At 44.7% G+C, this 19,193-nt stretch overlaps 1 protein-coding gene across 2 annotated transcripts in view; it reads right to left on the bottom strand.

Annotated features, from left to right (window-relative positions):
• LOC135397166 (PAS domain-containing protein cky-1-like) overlaps positions 1-19,193 on the bottom strand; it is a 69,619-nt gene that overhangs the window by 45,097 nt on the left and 5,329 nt on the right. For both annotated transcript variants that reach the window (XM_064628545.1, XM_064628546.1), the window contains exon 2: positions 2,574-2,755. In XM_064628545.1, the coding sequence (XP_064484615.1) occupies positions 2,574-2,755 (182 nt within the window). The remainder of the gene's footprint in view (positions 1-2,573; positions 2,756-19,193) is intronic.

Below are 19,193 nucleotides of genomic sequence, written 5' to 3'. Positions count from 1 at the left end.
CAGCAGAGCTCCACTAGCGCCATCTCGCGTCGTCGTCTGCTGCGGACTGATCGACGCCACAAATATTGCAGACGACTACTACACGGACGTGCGTAATTACAGAGTGGACGCGCTACCTGTGGTTAACAGCAGCACAACCGTGCCGCTTAAACGCCCTTCACTCTCATACGCGTATGGGAGAGGGCAAGAAATTATACTTGGGGAGGAAAAGTCCGTTTTTGCCCGTGTGCGTTGAGAAAGATTTCCCAACGCGACAGCCGCGTTAAATCACATGCGGGTGTTTGCATGGGAGCCGTGATTGATATGGAATGATGGATGTGCATAGTGCCGGGTCTTCTGCAAGGGTGTCGTCTGCCACGGAACGGGAAAGACGTGGAGGTTACACGTGTACAGCTCGTAAGATTCCATGCCGATATATAAGTATGTAGCGCTTAAAGCTACGGTAAAGCAGTGAAGCTGCAATCCCAGAAAATTTGTCTATTCAATAACCTGAACCCTCAGTACTTTGACGTCACACTTTTCGTCCCAACTGCGCTCATGGTTTTCTTAGAAAATTAAAATTAAAAATTACGGGCAACACTGTGTCGAAGTGCACCGCTCGTCAAGTAAGGCGGTGAAACTGCATTGCATGCGCATAACCTTGTGTCTAAAACAAGCGAAGTCGGCTACGTAGTCGCCAGGAGCAGCTAGCCAGTTGGGAACATAGGACACTGTTGCTTAAAATTAGGGATTATTTCCCACCAGACGCGTCACCCCGAGCCGTTTTACAGTCATTTTACTATAGCGAATTAAAAATATTTAGCGTTCCCTGTCACATTTATAACTTGCTGCGCTATGTTTGCAATCAACAAGCTGTTAAACTATATGCCGCCAACATGACCTGTTTGTCTGCTGCTTTGGGGAGTCGCTAACAGTTTATTTATGTTGCTTTTTGCCTTTGGGATTGTGAAAGTTGCGTTTTATGTAATGTGTACACTCTCGGAAGTATTTCCGTCAATTCCGCCGATTTAATAAACCAGTGTCTCGTATACGACTGTTCAAAGAATAAAAAATGAATGAATTTATAGAATTTACACATAGCTGCACTTAAATTTAAAAAAAGGGAGTAAATGCAGCTCTTAGTCCCCAGAAATTGCTATCACTGCCCATTTTAGTCACGTGACCCTGAAATTTACTCGCCAGCACTGCAAATAGTCCCTAGACTTCGCAGGACTCCCACGTATTTCGTCCGGCAAGGGACTAGCAGTTGCTGCAATGCATTTTGACCCCTAAAAGGACCACAGTTACCCATATTTTTCACGGGGTGTACGACAGAGACGTTATTATAGAAAGTTTCTTTTTCTTTTTTTTCTTCTTCCAAAGCATTAGAGTGCCATGCGACGGCTCCTCAAAATTACAAACTAGCCGCGGACATCTACAGCAGCCCAGTACAACACGTATATCTCACTTCTATATAGATTCCATCCGGCGCTACTTGCTCCAAAATGGCAGCGCGCACGACGATGGGGAGATGGTTGATAACGATGACGATGGGGCTGCCCCCGCCGCCTGTTCAACAAAAAAGCTGATCGTGGTTTCGAGAGCCGACTAAAGCCGCCCACGGGTGATCTTTTTTTTTTTTATTGATTTATTTATTCTTATTATTTTCGATCCCTATCGTGGATGGTCTCGTGAAAATCGTGACGCGTGTTTAGAGTTAGTCGTATCCGCATTCTACGCGATGTCGGCGTATCCGTGTTCCAAGTGGACTTGTTCTTTTCTTAAGCGAAGGCCGTGCAACGCCATTATAATATGTACGAACGGCTCTACAGCACGGAATACGTTTCGCTTTGAAGCCCCCCGTTCTTTTTTATATACTTTATTGTGCGCCCGTTGCTTTTGTAATATAGTAGCAAACAGGACGTGTCAGTCCCCATTACTCACGCTATGTACCCAGGACTATATTCAAATGACGGGTAAATATTTGGATGTCACGGAAGCTGCATACACGTCAATGACTGTGAGAGGTGGAAGTTCTCGTCAAAAAAAAGAAAAGAAAAAGAAAGAACGGCGGAACTTTCGTTGATTGCCGATATCGTAATGTGTATTTAACCGTTGTGCAGCTTCAGAGCTGCGTGTCTCATTCACATTCGGGTCTTATCCCTGTTTAATGTGATTCGGACGAAGTTTAAAGCTTATATCGAATAAAATTATGCAGCAACTCCCGTGTGTGTAGGTGTTTGGCTGCCATTTGTCAGGCCATCCTTATGCAGCATTATCCGATCAGTCCAAGTTTCTCTATATAATCATCATGTCTATAGATCTCCATGCTTCGTCGTGTTCTATCGCCCTATAGATGCTTTTGAAAACCCTCCTGTTCAGTACTGCTGGCCTCTCGCTCATTTCAATCAATCTGTCAGACAATTTAATCCAAAGCCCTAGTCAGTTCCAATCCATGCACCAACATTTATAAATTAACCCGAGAAAAAATTATTTTCCCCTGAATTACGATAATGACCCCGGACATATACGTGTGATTCTTACTCAACCTAAAAGAGCAAACAATTGTGTGTGACATAGTGTTAATGACTTACCGTGTTGGAAGTAGTTAGCTTTCCGAACGTATACGCAGACGAGTGCCATGAGCTGCAGCTGCGACAAGCGTTGCCTGGTGGACGACGGCAGAGGTAGTAGATCACGTAGATTGGCGATTTCGGCGTTAATCAGGTCCCTGCGTAGCTTCGAAGCGCCTTTCGTCGACTTGTTCGCTTCGAAGCTGTAACAATAAACGAAACGTGTACTTCAGCAAACGTGCCTCTTTGCGTGTATTGCGCTGAATAGCGTCATATCGAACAGTTCGAAATGTTCGAGTTCGATATACTAAGACAGTTCGAAATAGCCGAGTTCGATGTACTAAGACAGTTCGAAATAGTCGAGTTCGACATATAAGAGAGTTCGCAATATACTTATTTCGAGGCTGTTGGAAAAATAACACACACGGAACACGACACACTGTGCATCTTTCGCCCTTACACTCTTCTATACGCCGTTTTTTGGGCTACACTATCAAAATTCTTTCAGAAGGGTACCCGCAAAAAAAAAAGCGTTACTAACAGTTTTTTTTTAACATTCCCGAGCACGTCTTAGCCTTAAAGAAACCATCTAAAAAACCCGCAAACAAAATTCAAACTCGTTTAAGCGTGAAGCCATGTACACTAAACGACATCAGCGAACCTTCACCAACAGGAAGTCGTAATATGCCCGATCCACATCACACATGCGTACAATAACATGTTTACGACTTTGAAAAACTGTAGCGTACGCACATCATCATCATCAACACTGCCGCAACATATCCGGAAGGAATTCCAGGATATATATCAGAGCAACCGCGTTTTTGGGGCTTTTTTTTTAAAGCCGTCTCGCCTTTTTGTTCTTTCAAGACATCAGGAGCGACTAATGTTTCAATGCACCCGGACAGAGCCCATCTTCTTCACGATTAAGAAACGGATCCTTTCTTTATATCTTATTTCCTTAAAAAAGAAAGAAAGGAAAAAAAAGAAGAGGCTCAAACGCGTAAATGGTTGCGGCAAAACGGATTCTTTTCTTGCGCTCGGCGGTCTTTACCGTTTGCGTCTTCGTGGATGCGCATTCTTCTGTTTGCGGGTAACATCATCGTTTGCCGGCACTATTATACTTTGTCGGAATGTTCCTTCTTGAATACCAGTGCTTTCCTTTTCTTTTTTTTTTTTTCGGCAGAGATCGCTTTACGCATATGAAACGTCGCAGTAATCTTTTTTAAGAGCTCATGCAGCATCCCAGAGGCCAATGTTTTTCTGTCCAATGCTTTTTGATGCGGTTGAGGGATCGTGGCTTTCGAGAAAAGAAGGGGTGATATGTTCATAATGAACAGGAAAAAAAAGCAAAGAAAAAAAAAGATAGTCATGAAGGCGAAAAAGTAATGTCATTATGTGCGGAACGTTCGATTTTGTTGTTACAATAGGGCCGCTATCCCAATGTAGTAAACGTATGTGCATAAGAGAGAAACTGATGTTCTGAGGCTGGAACAAACATGGAAGGGACAGATACAAACAAAGCCTCAAATTGCCTAAGAAATCAACGATGAAAGATGAAAGTCACTGAAAAGGTTAGCCAGCTGTAGGGATCCAGAAGATGTGGGTTCGATCCCTACAGCTGGCTAACCTTTTCAGCGACTTTCATCTTTCATCGTATATGCATGACACGACTTAGCGCTTGGGTGTCAAAGGTACGTCCCAAGTAGCAGATACGCCCAGGTGCAAAGTGCATAGCTGTGAGTGGCAGGTGCTTTTAGGAAACACTGCGTATCGAAGACTATATAGTGAAAGCACCTGCTGCATGGTCATCGCCCCGCGTCCGAACATGCTTGGGATATACTTCCTCGTACACTCTAAGAAAAAAAGGAGTACTTTTACTCCTTTTGGGGAGTAATTGCATTGCCACAAAAAATAGTCCCTTTCGGGAGTAAATGCACGGGAGTAAATGAATGTCACAGGGTGAAGACCGCATTTCACGCGCTGTTGTAAGAGTCCCAGGTACATAATTGGTGCGCATGCATGAAAATACTTTGAAGCAAACCGTCAACCGTGATATATCGAGTGATATAAAATCTTGCGCCATACTAGGGCACAATTTGCGAAGAAAGAATCGCTGTTTCTTTCTCTGTGTGGCTGGAAAATTGCTACTTGGTCTGAGTTATACAGCCTTATGTCGTTCAAATTGACCAAGGGCACATATTTACGTAGACTGTTGCATTCAGGAGACCATTCGCGAAGTTTAGTGACAATTTGCAGTCCTGGGGAGTAAATGTCGGGACTAAATGTTGGGTTAGGGGACTAAAATGGGGAGTAATTGCACACTAGGAGAGTAGAAGCTGCAATTACTCCCCGTTTTACTCCTTTTTTTTTTCTTAAAGTGTACATTGCAGAATATATGCGTATTATTTCACGACTTCACTGAAGCAGACCACCGTGCTTGATCATGTCAGCTGAATTCTGAGCATATTCCGAACACAAGGCGGAAAAACTGCCAGTATAAGGTCTATTCCAATTACTTTCGGACGTACAATTATTCTCGGCACGCTGCATAGCGCTTTATCGTCGTGGAAACAAATTACTTTATTCTCACGCGGCTGTGAAAGATGTCAAAATTACTGCGCTTTATGAGTTCCTCTATTTATGAGAGAGCGGAAGAATATAAATGCTCTACATCCTCGTATACACCAGCACATACTCCTCTCAGGAACGCGAACTTCCTTTTTCCACCGCTTATTTTCGTCCTTTAATGTCTTCTAACCCCCGACCGCATAAATGACCAGAAAGAAGCTCCGCGGCTCCCGAGACACACAATGGCTTCGCGCGTAATTATAATGCGGACAGTTTTTTTCCTAACTGCGCTCCCATTACGGCGTTAGTTCTGGTTTCGCTTTCGGTTGCCACCCGCTCTGAGGGTGGCCAGACTATAAGAAAGGTAAGTGTTAGAATATAGTTAGGGTTCCGCGTTTTCGGGTTTTATTTTTGGGTGGATTCGGCGTATGTTTTTCGGTGTTTATTGATTTCACGAAATCGGCGTTTTTCGGTGTTTTTCCTCACGTGTACATGGTTTACCCCGGTAGTTATCGGCGAATAGAAATAACAATGTAATTTCAGTGCTGCGGACAACAAGTAAACGGACATTTTTCACAACCAGCATATATCTGTCTGATCTGCATCAACAACTTGCTGGGCACGTGCAGCAATTTATCCCTGTCATAGTTCCTGGAATGTCCCTCTGTATACGGTGTTTTTCGATTAAAACCGAATGAGGGTAAAATTTACCCGGCGTATGTTTTTCGTTTTTTTTTTTTTATTGAAACGAAAGCGCGGGACCCTAAATATGGTGTACCCAGAGCAACTTTTGGGGCCCCTTCGCCGTCACTACGTATTGCTCAAAACACTGTTTGGGTTCTTATTACTTTGAGAATAGAACGGGACGCCCTTCTAGAATAGAACAGCCAATGTTGCCACATCAAAGACGGGGATCACAATTAAGTAATTCTAATTCTGCGGAGAGCTATTTCTGTCGGACTCCGACGGTGACGCTTGTACTCCTAAAGTAGAACTTCACCGCATCACAAGCTGAAAGGGCCAACCATCGAATAAATTAAACCAAATTAATTACTCTATACCCCACTGTGGCGGTAATGTGGTGAAATGGGATAATGGTGCAGTGCAGATTACATGTACAAGCTGTGTTTTTATCAACGAATGTTCCTTTATCATTTTTTTTATCGCCCTTCGACGTTTTTTCGTCAGCCGACACTCGTTGCTATGCAGTTAAGCATTCTGTTACATTTCAATTATTGAATTATACTAAAACTAAAGACTATTAGGATGACTAGGAGGTGCCGCGTTCGAATCCCACTACCTGTTGTGCTGTGCGGTGTCTTCCCAGTGTTTTCTGACAAACTTTACGGGAGGATATCGTTGGGCTGTCCTTCGATACTGAGGTCGATTCCGGACGCAGACTATCCCGCTGCATTCTCTCTTGACCCTCTCCACGTCTGTACAACGCTCACGGCAATAGTCGCTTCGCGGCGCAAACATAGAACTAAAAAAACACATTAGTATATATATCTGGCTATAATATTGATACGACAGCGAGGCATGGTATAGATAATAGGTGGATCACAGTCCCTCCATTCCATTATTATATACAGACGCGAAAACAATAAAGCACTAAACTAAAAGCAACCAGCCATTTTCTCCGCATGCGATGCCGACGCAGTAAATGTAACTTAAAACTATATTCTTTGGACTCCGACGTAACCCACGTGACCGGCGAGCTTTCTATAGAATACCTCTAAGAGGGAGAGAGGGAGTCGTCCCCGCCTACCTCTGGTCTGTAATGACAGGCTCTGGTCTGGAGCCTAATGTCTCCGACGGAGACGATGTCTCACCTAAATGTGCATGTGGCCAGCCATAGGGCACAAGCTGCTGCCTTGTACTGTATTCAAGGTCCTTCGAACCGACGGCCATTTTTTTTTGTCATTTTTTGATGGTTGTGTGTCAAGCACTTTGTGCAGAGGAATTCCATTCTAATGGTTCAGTGATTGGCTTGTATACAGTATCGTATTCTGTGAGAGGGCTGTTTGAGAACATGTTCCAAGAACAGGGACGCTCCAAGAAAAAAAACGAAAAAAAAAAAACAACATGCTCCGTAGAGAGAGAGGGATTTATTGAAGAACACTGATACCACATACGTCAGCGGTATAGACCGCCTGAACCAATTCCGTCATAAAAATATGTGTTTCGGGATGGTTTAATTTGCGATTATTTAAAATATTTAAAATATGGGGCCACTTTCTGGAAATGAAGGGTGGTTCCAGACACAGTTGGATATATCGTTACAGTTTCAAAAAGTCAAGGTATTACCCCCGTAGCTGCCCTTTAAGGGGGAACTACACGCTTAGAAATGAACTTCACCGCAAAGCCTCGCTCCTAACCAACCATAATCTCGAATGATACGGTTATCTGTCCTGATTTGTTGAAAACGGGGGGCGTACGCCTTTTTTTGTGTGTGTGTGACAATTATGAACAGCATAAGTGTCACAAAAACGGCGTACGCCTCACGTTTTCAACACATCAGAGCGGATAACGATATCATTCGAGATGATGGTTGGCTAGGAGCGTGCTATGCGGTGAAGTTCATTTTTAAGAGTGTATTTTTTCAGATCTGAGGAGTAAAGTTCAGTGTCAAAGGGACTAAAACGGGGAGAGTAATTGCTGTCTAAGGGACCATATACCGACACACAGGTTATCAGCGGTCATATCAGGACACGTATTTGTAGACCTCTCATGATCACTTTGTTTTTCTTTTTCTTTTTTTACGAGTGAACGTCACGCAGCTGCGTAACAGCGACGAGCTAATCGCACGCTTCAACGCGTATACAGTCCTGACAACTACATTTACAAATAGTCTCTCGTATATACCTTTGGCTAGAATTAAACACGCCTCCTAAACGGTATATGTGCGAAAGAGTTATTGCAACCACACGTACATATACCGCATGTGGTCCCGAAAGGCAGTTGTCACCTCCGGCGCCGTAAAATAAGCGGCGTGAGTCAGATATACTAACGGAAATAAGAGAAGCGGTCCCACAACACTGTGCTCTTATGCAAAGGTGCGCAGCTGGATGCCCCATCACCTTTGCCACCTGGTGGTGTGCTTCCGACAAATAGACCCGAAAAGATTTACGATTGTACGGAAGAACGACTCTGTGGACAGGTCTGTGTACACGCGTAAAACGATCAGTTTCCCTTTACAGCGAACACATTGAATAGATATTTTTCTCGTTTTCAATGAAAGGGATCTGTGCTCAGTGGTCGGCCTTTTTTAAGTGAAATATTAAATGGGCAGAGAAAGTTCTTAGTAACAAGTTCAGGTATGTCGTTTTTAGGTTAGACGGTAACGTGCGTTAAAGCGTTAATACGTTTTTTTGTTGTTGTTGTTGTTAATACGTTTTTTCGTATCAACGTTGTTTCGTATCCCGCTCGCCGCAGTCAGTGTCCACTCTGTTTGGAGACACAGCGTTTCTCTACTAAGCACGAGAAATTAGAAGGCTTGTGGCGAATCAAAGTTTTACACGAACAGCATTCTAAAGTGACAGACAGGCAGTGGCGAAGTACCTTTTAAATGTGTACTACTTACTTCCTCTTTATTCATATTTACAAGGTTTACGACTTTCGGGAAAACGTAATTGGGCAAGAGTCCCAATTTCACCGCACTTCAAAAGTTCTTTCTCTCTCTCCCTCTCTCTCACGTCCTCTAACACGCTCTACATTTTCCCCACATTACTGCATTCCTGCTAAATATTATTGGGCGCACACAGCCTGAGAAGCCGGTCCTGTCCGGCCGCTAGGTGTCGCGCCAGTTCGGAGCGACAATGATCACACATTGTCTCCATTCCGAAACAAAGGTCCAATTACGGGCACCCCCATTGTTGCATGAGTCAGACGCGTGAGAAAAAAACAGCTTCCCCCGCATGCATTCGGAGCACAACGGCATTTCTTTCATTCGCACAAGGATGACATATTCTTAACGCCTTCTTCCTACTCGGTGAGAACGAGAGTATATGCACATGGTTGCTATCATAACTGATGCGCGCCTTGTTCCGACGCCTTTAGTCACACGTTTTATTGTTGTACATATATCGAAGCGCCTGCATTGTTCCCAGTTATTATATTTCTCTCAGCGCGTGGCGTGTAGGAAGGAATTTTTCTGCCGGAACGCCACCTGGCGGTGAATAATGGCACGAATGAGGGGTCGTCTGTTACGATGTGAGAAGCAGAAGGACGAAAAGGATTTTGTGTTGTCGCCCGCTTGAGATGTCGTGAGTCGAGGAATCGTCTCCGTTTGTGATCGTCGGTGTCGTGAATGGGATCGAGCGTTAAAATTAGAAGCAGACGACGCGCGTGACTTCTGCTTCGTGTTGCTGCGCGCGCCATTTCCTTCTGGTCATTGTTATTGCTTTTTTTTTTCTTCTTCTTCTTTTATGGAGGACATATGGGAGAAGATAGCAGACACTTCCTCTCCCTTCCTTCCTCAGCAGTGGTACGAACGTTGGAATATTACGTTCAATAGCCAAGTCGTGTCAATCCAGTCAACGGGCCAATATATTGCAAAGTCGTCACTGACAGCATAAAACGAAGGCAGCGAAAGGACCTCGTTATTTCAATGCTGCAAGTAAGCTAAACTAATCATCACCAATGACACAAGTGGAAAATACCGATTCGCAATTGGCTATGGTATGGGCCCATGACGATGACAACTACCTCCCGGGATTCGAACCCGGGAGGTACCCGGGTTCGAATCCCGGTGCCAGCTGTGCTGTCTGGGGTTTTCCCTGGGTTTTCCTCAGACGCTTTCAGACATATGTCAGCACAGTTCCCCTAGAAGTCGGCCCAGGACGCACATTCCCCCAGGGCGTCAGTCGTGACGTTGCCCACATACGTGAGGCCGACAACGGCAAGCCCTTTCACCATCACCACCACCACCACCACCACCACCAACTATATACTTTGTTTAGCAGAAATCAAGAGTGACCTTATGACGTCACGTTACTATGAACCAATACGATGCACAGGTCCTAAGTAGTGTGATTGTCCCCTCGTACCCAGAAGTATAGTATTTTTTTTCGTACCAGGAAAACGTCAGAGAAGCACCATCCCCCAGCGCAACGTCGACATAAATGAGTTTCGGTTTCACAACAATTCGCCATTAACTACTCTAAACTTTCAAGGTATCACATAATAAAAAAATTCCCATCTATATTGCCTCACAATACCACGCAGACAGGCCGCCGTCCACATGACGAGGTCACGTGAAGCCACCCAAGGTTGTCTGCCCCATTGAGATCCGGCAACTGAATGAAACCGACCCGTACATCCAATGGAATCGCGTACATTATAATGTGCGCTCGATACACGCATAAAACCATGAAAACGAAATCAAGCGAAGCCAAGTGGCTTCATTAAGTTTGTTTGCATTGCACGCACGACAGCGCATGCGCGATGGTCACGAAGCGTCTCTTCTAAGCACGCTGCGCTTCGAATGCATCTGCAAGGTTCGTTTGCAAACTGCAACAAGTGTATATTTCAGATGGAATAGAAGAGCGTACAGTGCGTTTGAAGCTATAAAAAGCTGCGTGTTACTGTCGTATATCGTCACAGGAGGTGTAGTATGTATAGATGGGAGGATATGGTTACCTTTAAAGCCTTACGGGTTACTACAAGAATCTAACAGCACATCTCGGGTTACTGACCCTATATAACTGTCCCGCTTTGTAATTAACACTGTTGATGAGAACGATTACTAAAATAGTGCATCCCTTCCCTACAGTTTTTTCTGACTTTGAATCATAATGAATCAAACTCGAAATTGTATTACATACTATACTTTACGAAGTACGCTCAATTTCAGGTGTTCCTATGCTGAGGGGATGCATACATTTATAGTAAGTAGTACGTTAATTGAACTGCCACGCCATACAACATTAATTTTTGTTACTGCCATTTCCATGACGAGAACGACCATCAGTCGTGTGTCGTTTCGCCGTCGAATGCTGCGTAATCTACTCCATGGCTTCTTGTCGCTTTCTTCACGATCCAGAGACTTATTTCTTTCTTCGTTCCTTACTTTTCGTAGCTAATATTCGTCCTTGAGAGCGAAACTCCAATGAACGGAAACACCTCCGTGACTGACACGCCAAAAATGAAACACATTGTATCTCCAGCCCATGCGCGCAATTTCCTGACCACACTCGGATCTTGTACACAATACCCCGGCACAGTGTTTGCAGGCTCCAAACATTCCACACCACCATTTCCGCCAAGTGTGTCCCCGCATACGACTTTCTCTGTCTATATGTGCGTCTAGCAACCTCTATATACTCTGCAGAGTCCGGGGGGGGGGGATGTGACCTCGGCGACCTCCCCCCTCCTCCCCCCTCCTGCTCCCCGTAAAACGTATATATCATAACGACTATTAGACGGAGCAAGAACCATTGTTTCGCGGAACTTATAAAGGCGACCTCTGGTGGCAGATGCGAACCATTATGGAGGGCAAACTGCGCTCTCTCACTCTCTCTGCCCAAGTAAAAGGTGCCTTCTTTTCAACGTGCGGTTAGAAAGGTCATTTATACGGTCGGGAATGTTCGTATATACGGCTAGACAATGTAGGCAAACTCCGTTTCGCTTTCGTTCGGTACTGCTTATATGTATATATGTTGCGTGGGTACGGATATGGTCTGTCGTGTCCGTCGAAGATATATATATATATATATATATATATATATATATATATCTATATCTATATTGAAAAGTTGAAGTTGGGTGGGACGGCTGACGTAGTTATAGTGAGCGTTGAGATAAATGGGAAACAGAAAACAAAAGTATAGGAGGAGTAACAAACAAAAAAAGGGGTTTATTAAAAGTTATAGAAGTTAGGGGCGACGTGTACGTTACGTCGGAAGCTCCGCCTTCGTCAGGACGAAGTAGCTATGGGGTGAATAGGTGAAAGTATGGGGAACGGAATAAAGACATTTGCGTGAGAGAGAACAGTCGCGTTCTAGTGTCCTCAAAATGGCGAACGGCGCAGGAAATGCTCACATAGTGTTTCGTAAGAAACTGGTTGTTTCCATTGCTTCTTTGCATTACTCACGCAAACATCAGCAAGGCACAAAAAGGAAGAGTGCTGTCAGAGTTTTAATCGGAAATTATCCGAAAGCTTGTGGAATGGTGACAGAACTTGTATTGCCTAAATTTCACCCCCAGTATGCGGCTTCTCTCTTGGACAGGGCTAAGTATATCCTTGAGAACCACAAACGGCACCATCGGTACGTTATTGGGAACGGTCTTTTCCTATAACGTGATACTGCTTCAGCCGTTACAGTGCGTGTTACAATTATCCGTATTAAGATCAAGTAACGATGGGCATTAGCAGGGATAGTGCACAGGTATGTTTCGCAGTGGAAAATGTCGACACGGATATTAGAGGTCGTTGTCGTATGGTTCGAATCCGGCTTTGTAGCCTTAGCCGGAGTTCAGGCTAATAAGTACAAGACAGGTTCTATATATGAAATAGAGCAAATGTGGCATTCTCAGCAATACGCAAAGGCGGCATCTCAATGGCGTAGAGCTAATTAACCCTGTGTTGCACACAATAAAACGTTCCAGATACCAACAGCGCAATCGCGATACAAACACATCGTTGTGTCCGTGATCGCTATAACCGATAATACTAGCAAAATACGCAAAAGGTACAAGCGTGTGTCGAAATCAAAGGTGGACAGCGGTGTTTTCACACTTCGCTGCCATATCTCTCACGTGAAAATTGCAATAATGTCCGTGCAGAGTTGTTCAGCTCAACCGTTTCCACTGTGCACCGCCAGAAACAATTACGTTAAACACTTTGCGTGTGTATTTCAAATGATAAGCGAGCTGAGCCAACAAAGAGACCGACACCGCAGATGAGCAGTAGTTGCATAATGGAAGGGTGTGTTTTTACACGGCACGTTGCGTCCGTGACAGCTCCATTTGCGGTACACGCGTCGCTGCGTTTTCAATTTATCAACGCAGCACAGCGTGGGACAAAGGTCTGCGTTCGAGGATACGTGTCGCCGCTTTTCCGATAAATTTCAATTTGACATCGCTGCACTGGTGATTAACGATGAAACGTATTAACGAATTAACGTGCTAACATCTGATGGATATAATCGTACGTAAAATAGAGGGCGCCGCTGTGCGATCTGGTATAGGATGCCTCAATACTAGCTCCCTCTTCATAGGGTTAAGACTACCCGCGTCGTCTGCTACGAATTTCCGCCATTTTGACGCCCACGCGTATCTCGCAATTAAAAGTATATAGCTATACTCTTAGCGACACACTACACTTTGGAGTTGAGTAAATACATAGCAAAGGAGGTTTTAAAAAGTGGGTGAATTTGGGTACACAGCATGTATGCATGGTAAGCGTGGGAGTCAACATGGCGGCTTTGGGGCATACGCTTCTACAAAGGGTGACCCCACATATACACAGAGGAAGCCAGGCACCCTAATCTGAAATGGCCATATAAACGCTTCGAGTTATCTATTTCTTACTGCCCCGAACTTCGTCCACCATGCGGCCCCCTGGTGGCAATCTCTGTATGACAAACCACGTCCCGTTTCAACCGCCGAGTGCGTTACGTCATAAATCTGCTTAAACGCATCACAAAATGCCTGCTCGATCTATAAGATCATGCAACGCAATGCCCACACTGACCCTACCCACTCGTCTGTCTTTCTTGCCATGTTTCATCTGCCTCTGTGCATGCTACCTACAACTGTCCGACCTACTCAGCTGTCATTGCAGGTATACGGCATACCGGCCCGTCCCAACATGGCGGCTGCCGCCCAGCGGACAGCTACGCCGCAGACGCATCGGTAAACGACAAAATGTCCGGTTCACTCGATATGTACACCGCTCCTACTCACAAAGTAAGACTAAGTGAAGGCATATCACAACAAAGAAACTGTCAGTCGCATGTCATCCGAAGGCGCATAGAGCTCTGCAGGGAGGCTCGTCCCGACCCCCCACCAATTTTTAGCAGACGAACGCTTAACAGGATCAAATAACAGGATAGACAAAAATAAAAGTTACGTTCTCGAAACGAAGAAATAAAACGCAGAAACTAATGCAAATGTGAAGCCCCGCAAAACAAAAACAACCGGCAATGAGGAACGGTTCCGCTTTCGACTACCCCGTGGCGCTGCGATCGCCGTCGTCTGCTAGCATTTCCCTTTTTGAAATGGCCGCACCGTTGTCGTCTGCCACCGATATCACTGTGCGTTTTGTGACAGCGTGAGAAGTGTTTCTGGCTCGGCCACTCGGGTGGTTGTTGCCAGTTGGATCAGTGTTAGTTCCTTGTGTGTAGGTATTTTGATGCTACGATGCTTGAGACGTTCCTTTCTTGTACTGGCTTTATAGACGGCTCGCTATGCGAACGTTGTGTGGGACTGGCTCCGCCGCGGAGTCAGTCAAGCAGAGCATATTGAATGTTGAATACAAGCGAATGGTATGTGCTCGGTGTTGCAAGAAAGGGCTTTTTTGTTCTGCGACGGTATACGTATGGGAAAGTGTTAGATGACGTACCTCTTCCTCGACATAGCTTTTGACGCTGCACGTTTGGGAAAGAATTCAGCAGAGATCACGCAAAGTGGAAGATATGGACAGGGAAAACGACATATACATCTATCTTGAGCTGAAGCACAACAATGCAACATTCTACGACGTCCTACACCGCTCTGAGATATATCAACAACGAGGGCTAATTAACCAAATGTGCGAATTAACTGCTTACGTATTATCCTCTCTTAGATCCGGGTCCTATAAGCGAGAGCGCAGATGGGTGCTTCAGGAACGAATCTGTGAACCTCTGCCTGCTACTATCGATGACGATTTGATTCTGAATACTGTGCATCACTCCAACTTGGGTTGGTGGGGGGGACGGGGGGTTCTTTTCAATATCGCATTACCCGGAATTCGCAGAAATCAGTTGATTAGCTGTAAACGAAAGTTCACATTAACTACAAATGTACACATAACACTAAGACACGTTATCAGGAAGACCAGAAGTTAGCTGCGACACAGCAGCGCATCCCCGCGAAATTTGCGATTTATTTCAAAAAGTAGCTCTACGTAACACACTAAGGAATCTGACGAAATGACACGTCGTCTTAAAAGGATACGGTAAGTAATTAATATTCTGACTCATTAACGAATACGCTACAATTTACTCTCGGCGTGGCATTTATAGAAACTGGGTGATCCGAAATGACGGCGCTCCTTCATGTGGTACCGGGCGTACGTACACGCGGCGTTAGAATAAATTATTCGCGATTACGCGGGATTTATCGTATGCGGAAACGGTCGCGGCCGTATAAGCTGTCTTAACTGCACACAACAGCAGGTCACAGCACCTGTGTGTCTGAGAAACGTTTATCACGGGCTGACGGTGCTTTATGGCTTCTCACTGCAGCTGTGCTGCCGATATATACATGCCACCTCCATTGCCGCTTTTTCGCCCCATCAAATGTACCACGAAATGTAATTTCCCGTGGTGGGCTAAATTCTACCCGTTCTTCCCGAATCTGTCGAAAAAATGTTAGGTTGACCAGGATATTTCCGGACTATAATTCGGAAAATTAAATTTCCCATGGGGAAAAATTCGTAGAAGTGTTCTCACATGATGGCAAAAACTCTCTAAAGGCGAATACCGTTGACCCCATAATTTTCCGGCGTGTATATTTTTAAATATAATTTTTTGACACGTTACGTGAGACACCCTGTACATACGAAGTGTCCCAACTCATATTCTTCGTATTCGCTATATCCGAAAGAAACGAACTAAATTTCGTTGACAGTCGTTTATTGTATATTACAGTTGCCAGCATTTTTTAACTGCGATTAATTAAATAATTAATTGGACACGGCTAATTCGCTAACTTTTGAAGTATTGGTTTTCAAAAGTCCAACCATTGCAGAGAGTGATCGCGCTATCACTCCTGTGGAAAGTTCGGGGCGGACGCTTTTTTGTGACAATTAACCTAATTTCATAAGTTGTCACACAAAGGCGTGCGTCTCCCGTTCCGTTTTGATGCGATTGTGGTGTAGCGTCACTTGGCGCAGCTCTCATATGCCACATCGCCTGTATCTATGGTTTGGCAATGCGACAGCATATAATCCATTGACTGCGTCTCTTATCAAGATTACGTCTCTTATATATGTGCTCGCCGTTATCGCGCATGGCAATCCTGAAAGGATTTCTATATAAGAACAAATATCTACCTTCGGAGGAGATTTGCCGATAAGAGAATAATAGTAATAAGCCTATACCTGAGGTAGCAAACTATGTAGCGAAGGCATATAATACAAATTCATGGACGCCTTTCCTTGCTTTGTTCTAAGCAGCGCCAGCACCACCCTCACCAAGATCATCAGAAGATAAGAGACACCGACACAATTGTTCCGCCAATCTCAAAATCACTTCCACAACACCCGTTATTATCGATAACTAATTCGATAATATTGCAATGTCGTCTACCGTGGTATACATTCGAGAAAATTCGACACTATACGTGTATGGCTAGAGGCACAGCGTCCGCTCGCTCGGGATCAAAATACGATATTAGGCAGCGTCAGAACATCTCCCCTTCTGCCATCGAGCAAATATTCAAAGGCAGCTGAGCACTCTTGTACATCGTGTACTGGCAAATGTTGGCGATGATTTTGTTGGTTGGCTTGGTGTATAAGGCAGCTAGGGGTCGGAAACCGGCGGGCCGCTTACTTGCGGCCCAGCGCACAGACCAAACGCGTGACAAAAAGTCCGGTGGTTAGGAGTTGTTGTTGGTTATGGGCTTCAGGAGAGGTTATCCAAGACTGGGCTGGCTTGAGCAGAGGGCGCGGCACAGCAAGCGAATTCCTCAGGCAGAACGGCGCGCTGTGTTGTTGCCTTTCCCGCTGTTACTATACAGTTAACAAAAGGTGTTTGTTGTACACTCTCTTACCATAACTTTGTGAATGTAACAAGCCATGGAAAATGCGAGCTTTCAGTAGATTACGCTTAAAAAGTAACAGCAAAAGTGATTTTCAGCTTGTTCGACCGCTTAGTTCGACCGCGGCAGGTTACTTTAGACTTCCTCTGAAATGGTTTCAAATATGTTCTGCGGCCCCTGAAAAAAAAAAAAAAAAATTTTGACGAGGGGGATGAAATGTGGACCTTGGGATTGCAAAAGTTCCCGCGACCCCCGGTGTATAAGGTAAGATGGTATAAATCACGTTTCGGTATTAACAATGAAGTGGCTCAATTCATCACATACTGACACGAAACTGGAAGTATGGCGCCACAACGGACAGGCTATACAAGGAGATCAATACGCAACCACGATGCCCAAATACTGCGTGATGCCAATAGGATATTTGTGTTCGCCACAGTCGTGAGAGTCTGTAGAATACTTATTTGACAGTGTTTCAACAAAGCTATCACAATGTTACAATGTTGTGACGCAGTGTTGCACTGCACAAGATGCGATAGGCATCAAACTAGAAATCAGTTCAAGTGGTGTATTGTCATCAGGCAGGAAACCTAGAGCGCCCCGAGTCATGCGTGCGTGTATTACAACAAGTATATATGTCCTGTCAGAAAATGTTGTATTGGAGACGGTCTACTTGGAGAGACGACTAAGAAGTCCATTCTCAAGCCACGTCAATCCAATAGCGTGTGACAAACGCGTATATTATCGTTCTCGTCACCAATACCATCATCACCTACCACCAATACCATCGTGACGCTATAGCTAGTCTTTCTATCCCACCATCCATATACCATCCACTCGAAAGAGACTGACACGTGGTTTCCGTGCCGGTAGCCGCATCTTTTCCAAATCGCTGCCCCACCCATATGTGTCGAGAGCGGTATATGTTTCCTAATTGACTGCCACTCCTCTATCGTTCCATATATATACAATGAGTATATGAATTTAGAAATATAGGTTGATGGCGTTGACGATGCGGTTTCCTCGTCACTTTTGGAAGGTGCGTTGTTATGGGATGGGCATGAAGATGTATATACCGCGTGGGTGTGGAACGAATTGTGTTGCCGCACCTCTCTCTATATACGCGTGTTGCGCGCGATAAATCGTCCAATCTCGTAAGCTTTGTTCGAGGGTGGCCCCGCGCCCATTGGAAGGTTAATTGATTGCTTCCATAGGGAGGTTTTGATCAGTTCATCGGGGCCTCCGCGATCATATAAGGGACGTAAAGAAAGGTTTGTCTTTCTGTTTATGAGAATCGAAAAACATCATACGTTACGTAAAATAGTAAGGTACGCTACACTCTAAAAACAAAGGGCTTCACCGCGTAGCATGCTGTGCGCCAACGGTTGCCACGAATGATATAGGGTTATATCGCTTCCGCTTCGAAGAGAGAGAGGGGCGTACGCCTTTTTGTGTCAATTTGGATATATGATAATTGATACAAAAAGGCGTACGCCTCCTCTCTCTCTCTTCGAATCGGAAGCGATAACACAATCATTCATGGCAACGGTTGGCGCACGGCGTGCTATGCGATGAAGTTCTGTTTTTCTTTTCCTTTCTTTTCCTTTTTTTTTTTGGCTATAGTCGTGACGATGCCCACTTGAGTGCGGCCAACAACGGCAAGCTACCTCGACACCCCCCCCCCCCCTCTGTTTTTAGAGTGTAAAAAAGGTGTAATTTTAATCATTTTGGGGAGTAAATGCATTGCCACTAATATTAGTCTATTTATGGAGTAAATGAATGTCACAGAGTGGGGGACTGCGTTATGTTCAAACAGTCCCGCCGGGTACATGATTCATGTGCATGAGTTAAAATACTTTGAATTAAACCGTCAACCGTAATATATGTCGAGTGGTATGAAACCTTGCGTCATGCATATACATAGAGCACAATTTGCGAAGAAAGAACCGTTAACTACTTCTTCCTCGATGTGGGTGGAAAATTGCTAAGTTAGATAGCCTTATATTCCGTCAAATTCACAAAGAACACGTATTTACGTAGACTGTTGCATTCGGGAGACCTTTTGCAAAGTTCAGTGACTATCACTCTAAGAAAAAAAGGAGT

This window comes from Ornithodoros turicata, chromosome 6 (assembly GCF_037126465.1).
Source record: "Ornithodoros turicata isolate Travis chromosome 6, ASM3712646v1, whole genome shotgun sequence".
Taxonomy (NCBI): domain Eukaryota; kingdom Metazoa; phylum Arthropoda; class Arachnida; order Ixodida; family Argasidae; genus Ornithodoros; species Ornithodoros turicata.
The sequence above is the reverse complement of the archived record's forward strand: the minus strand, read 5'-3'. Positions and strand labels throughout refer to the sequence as shown.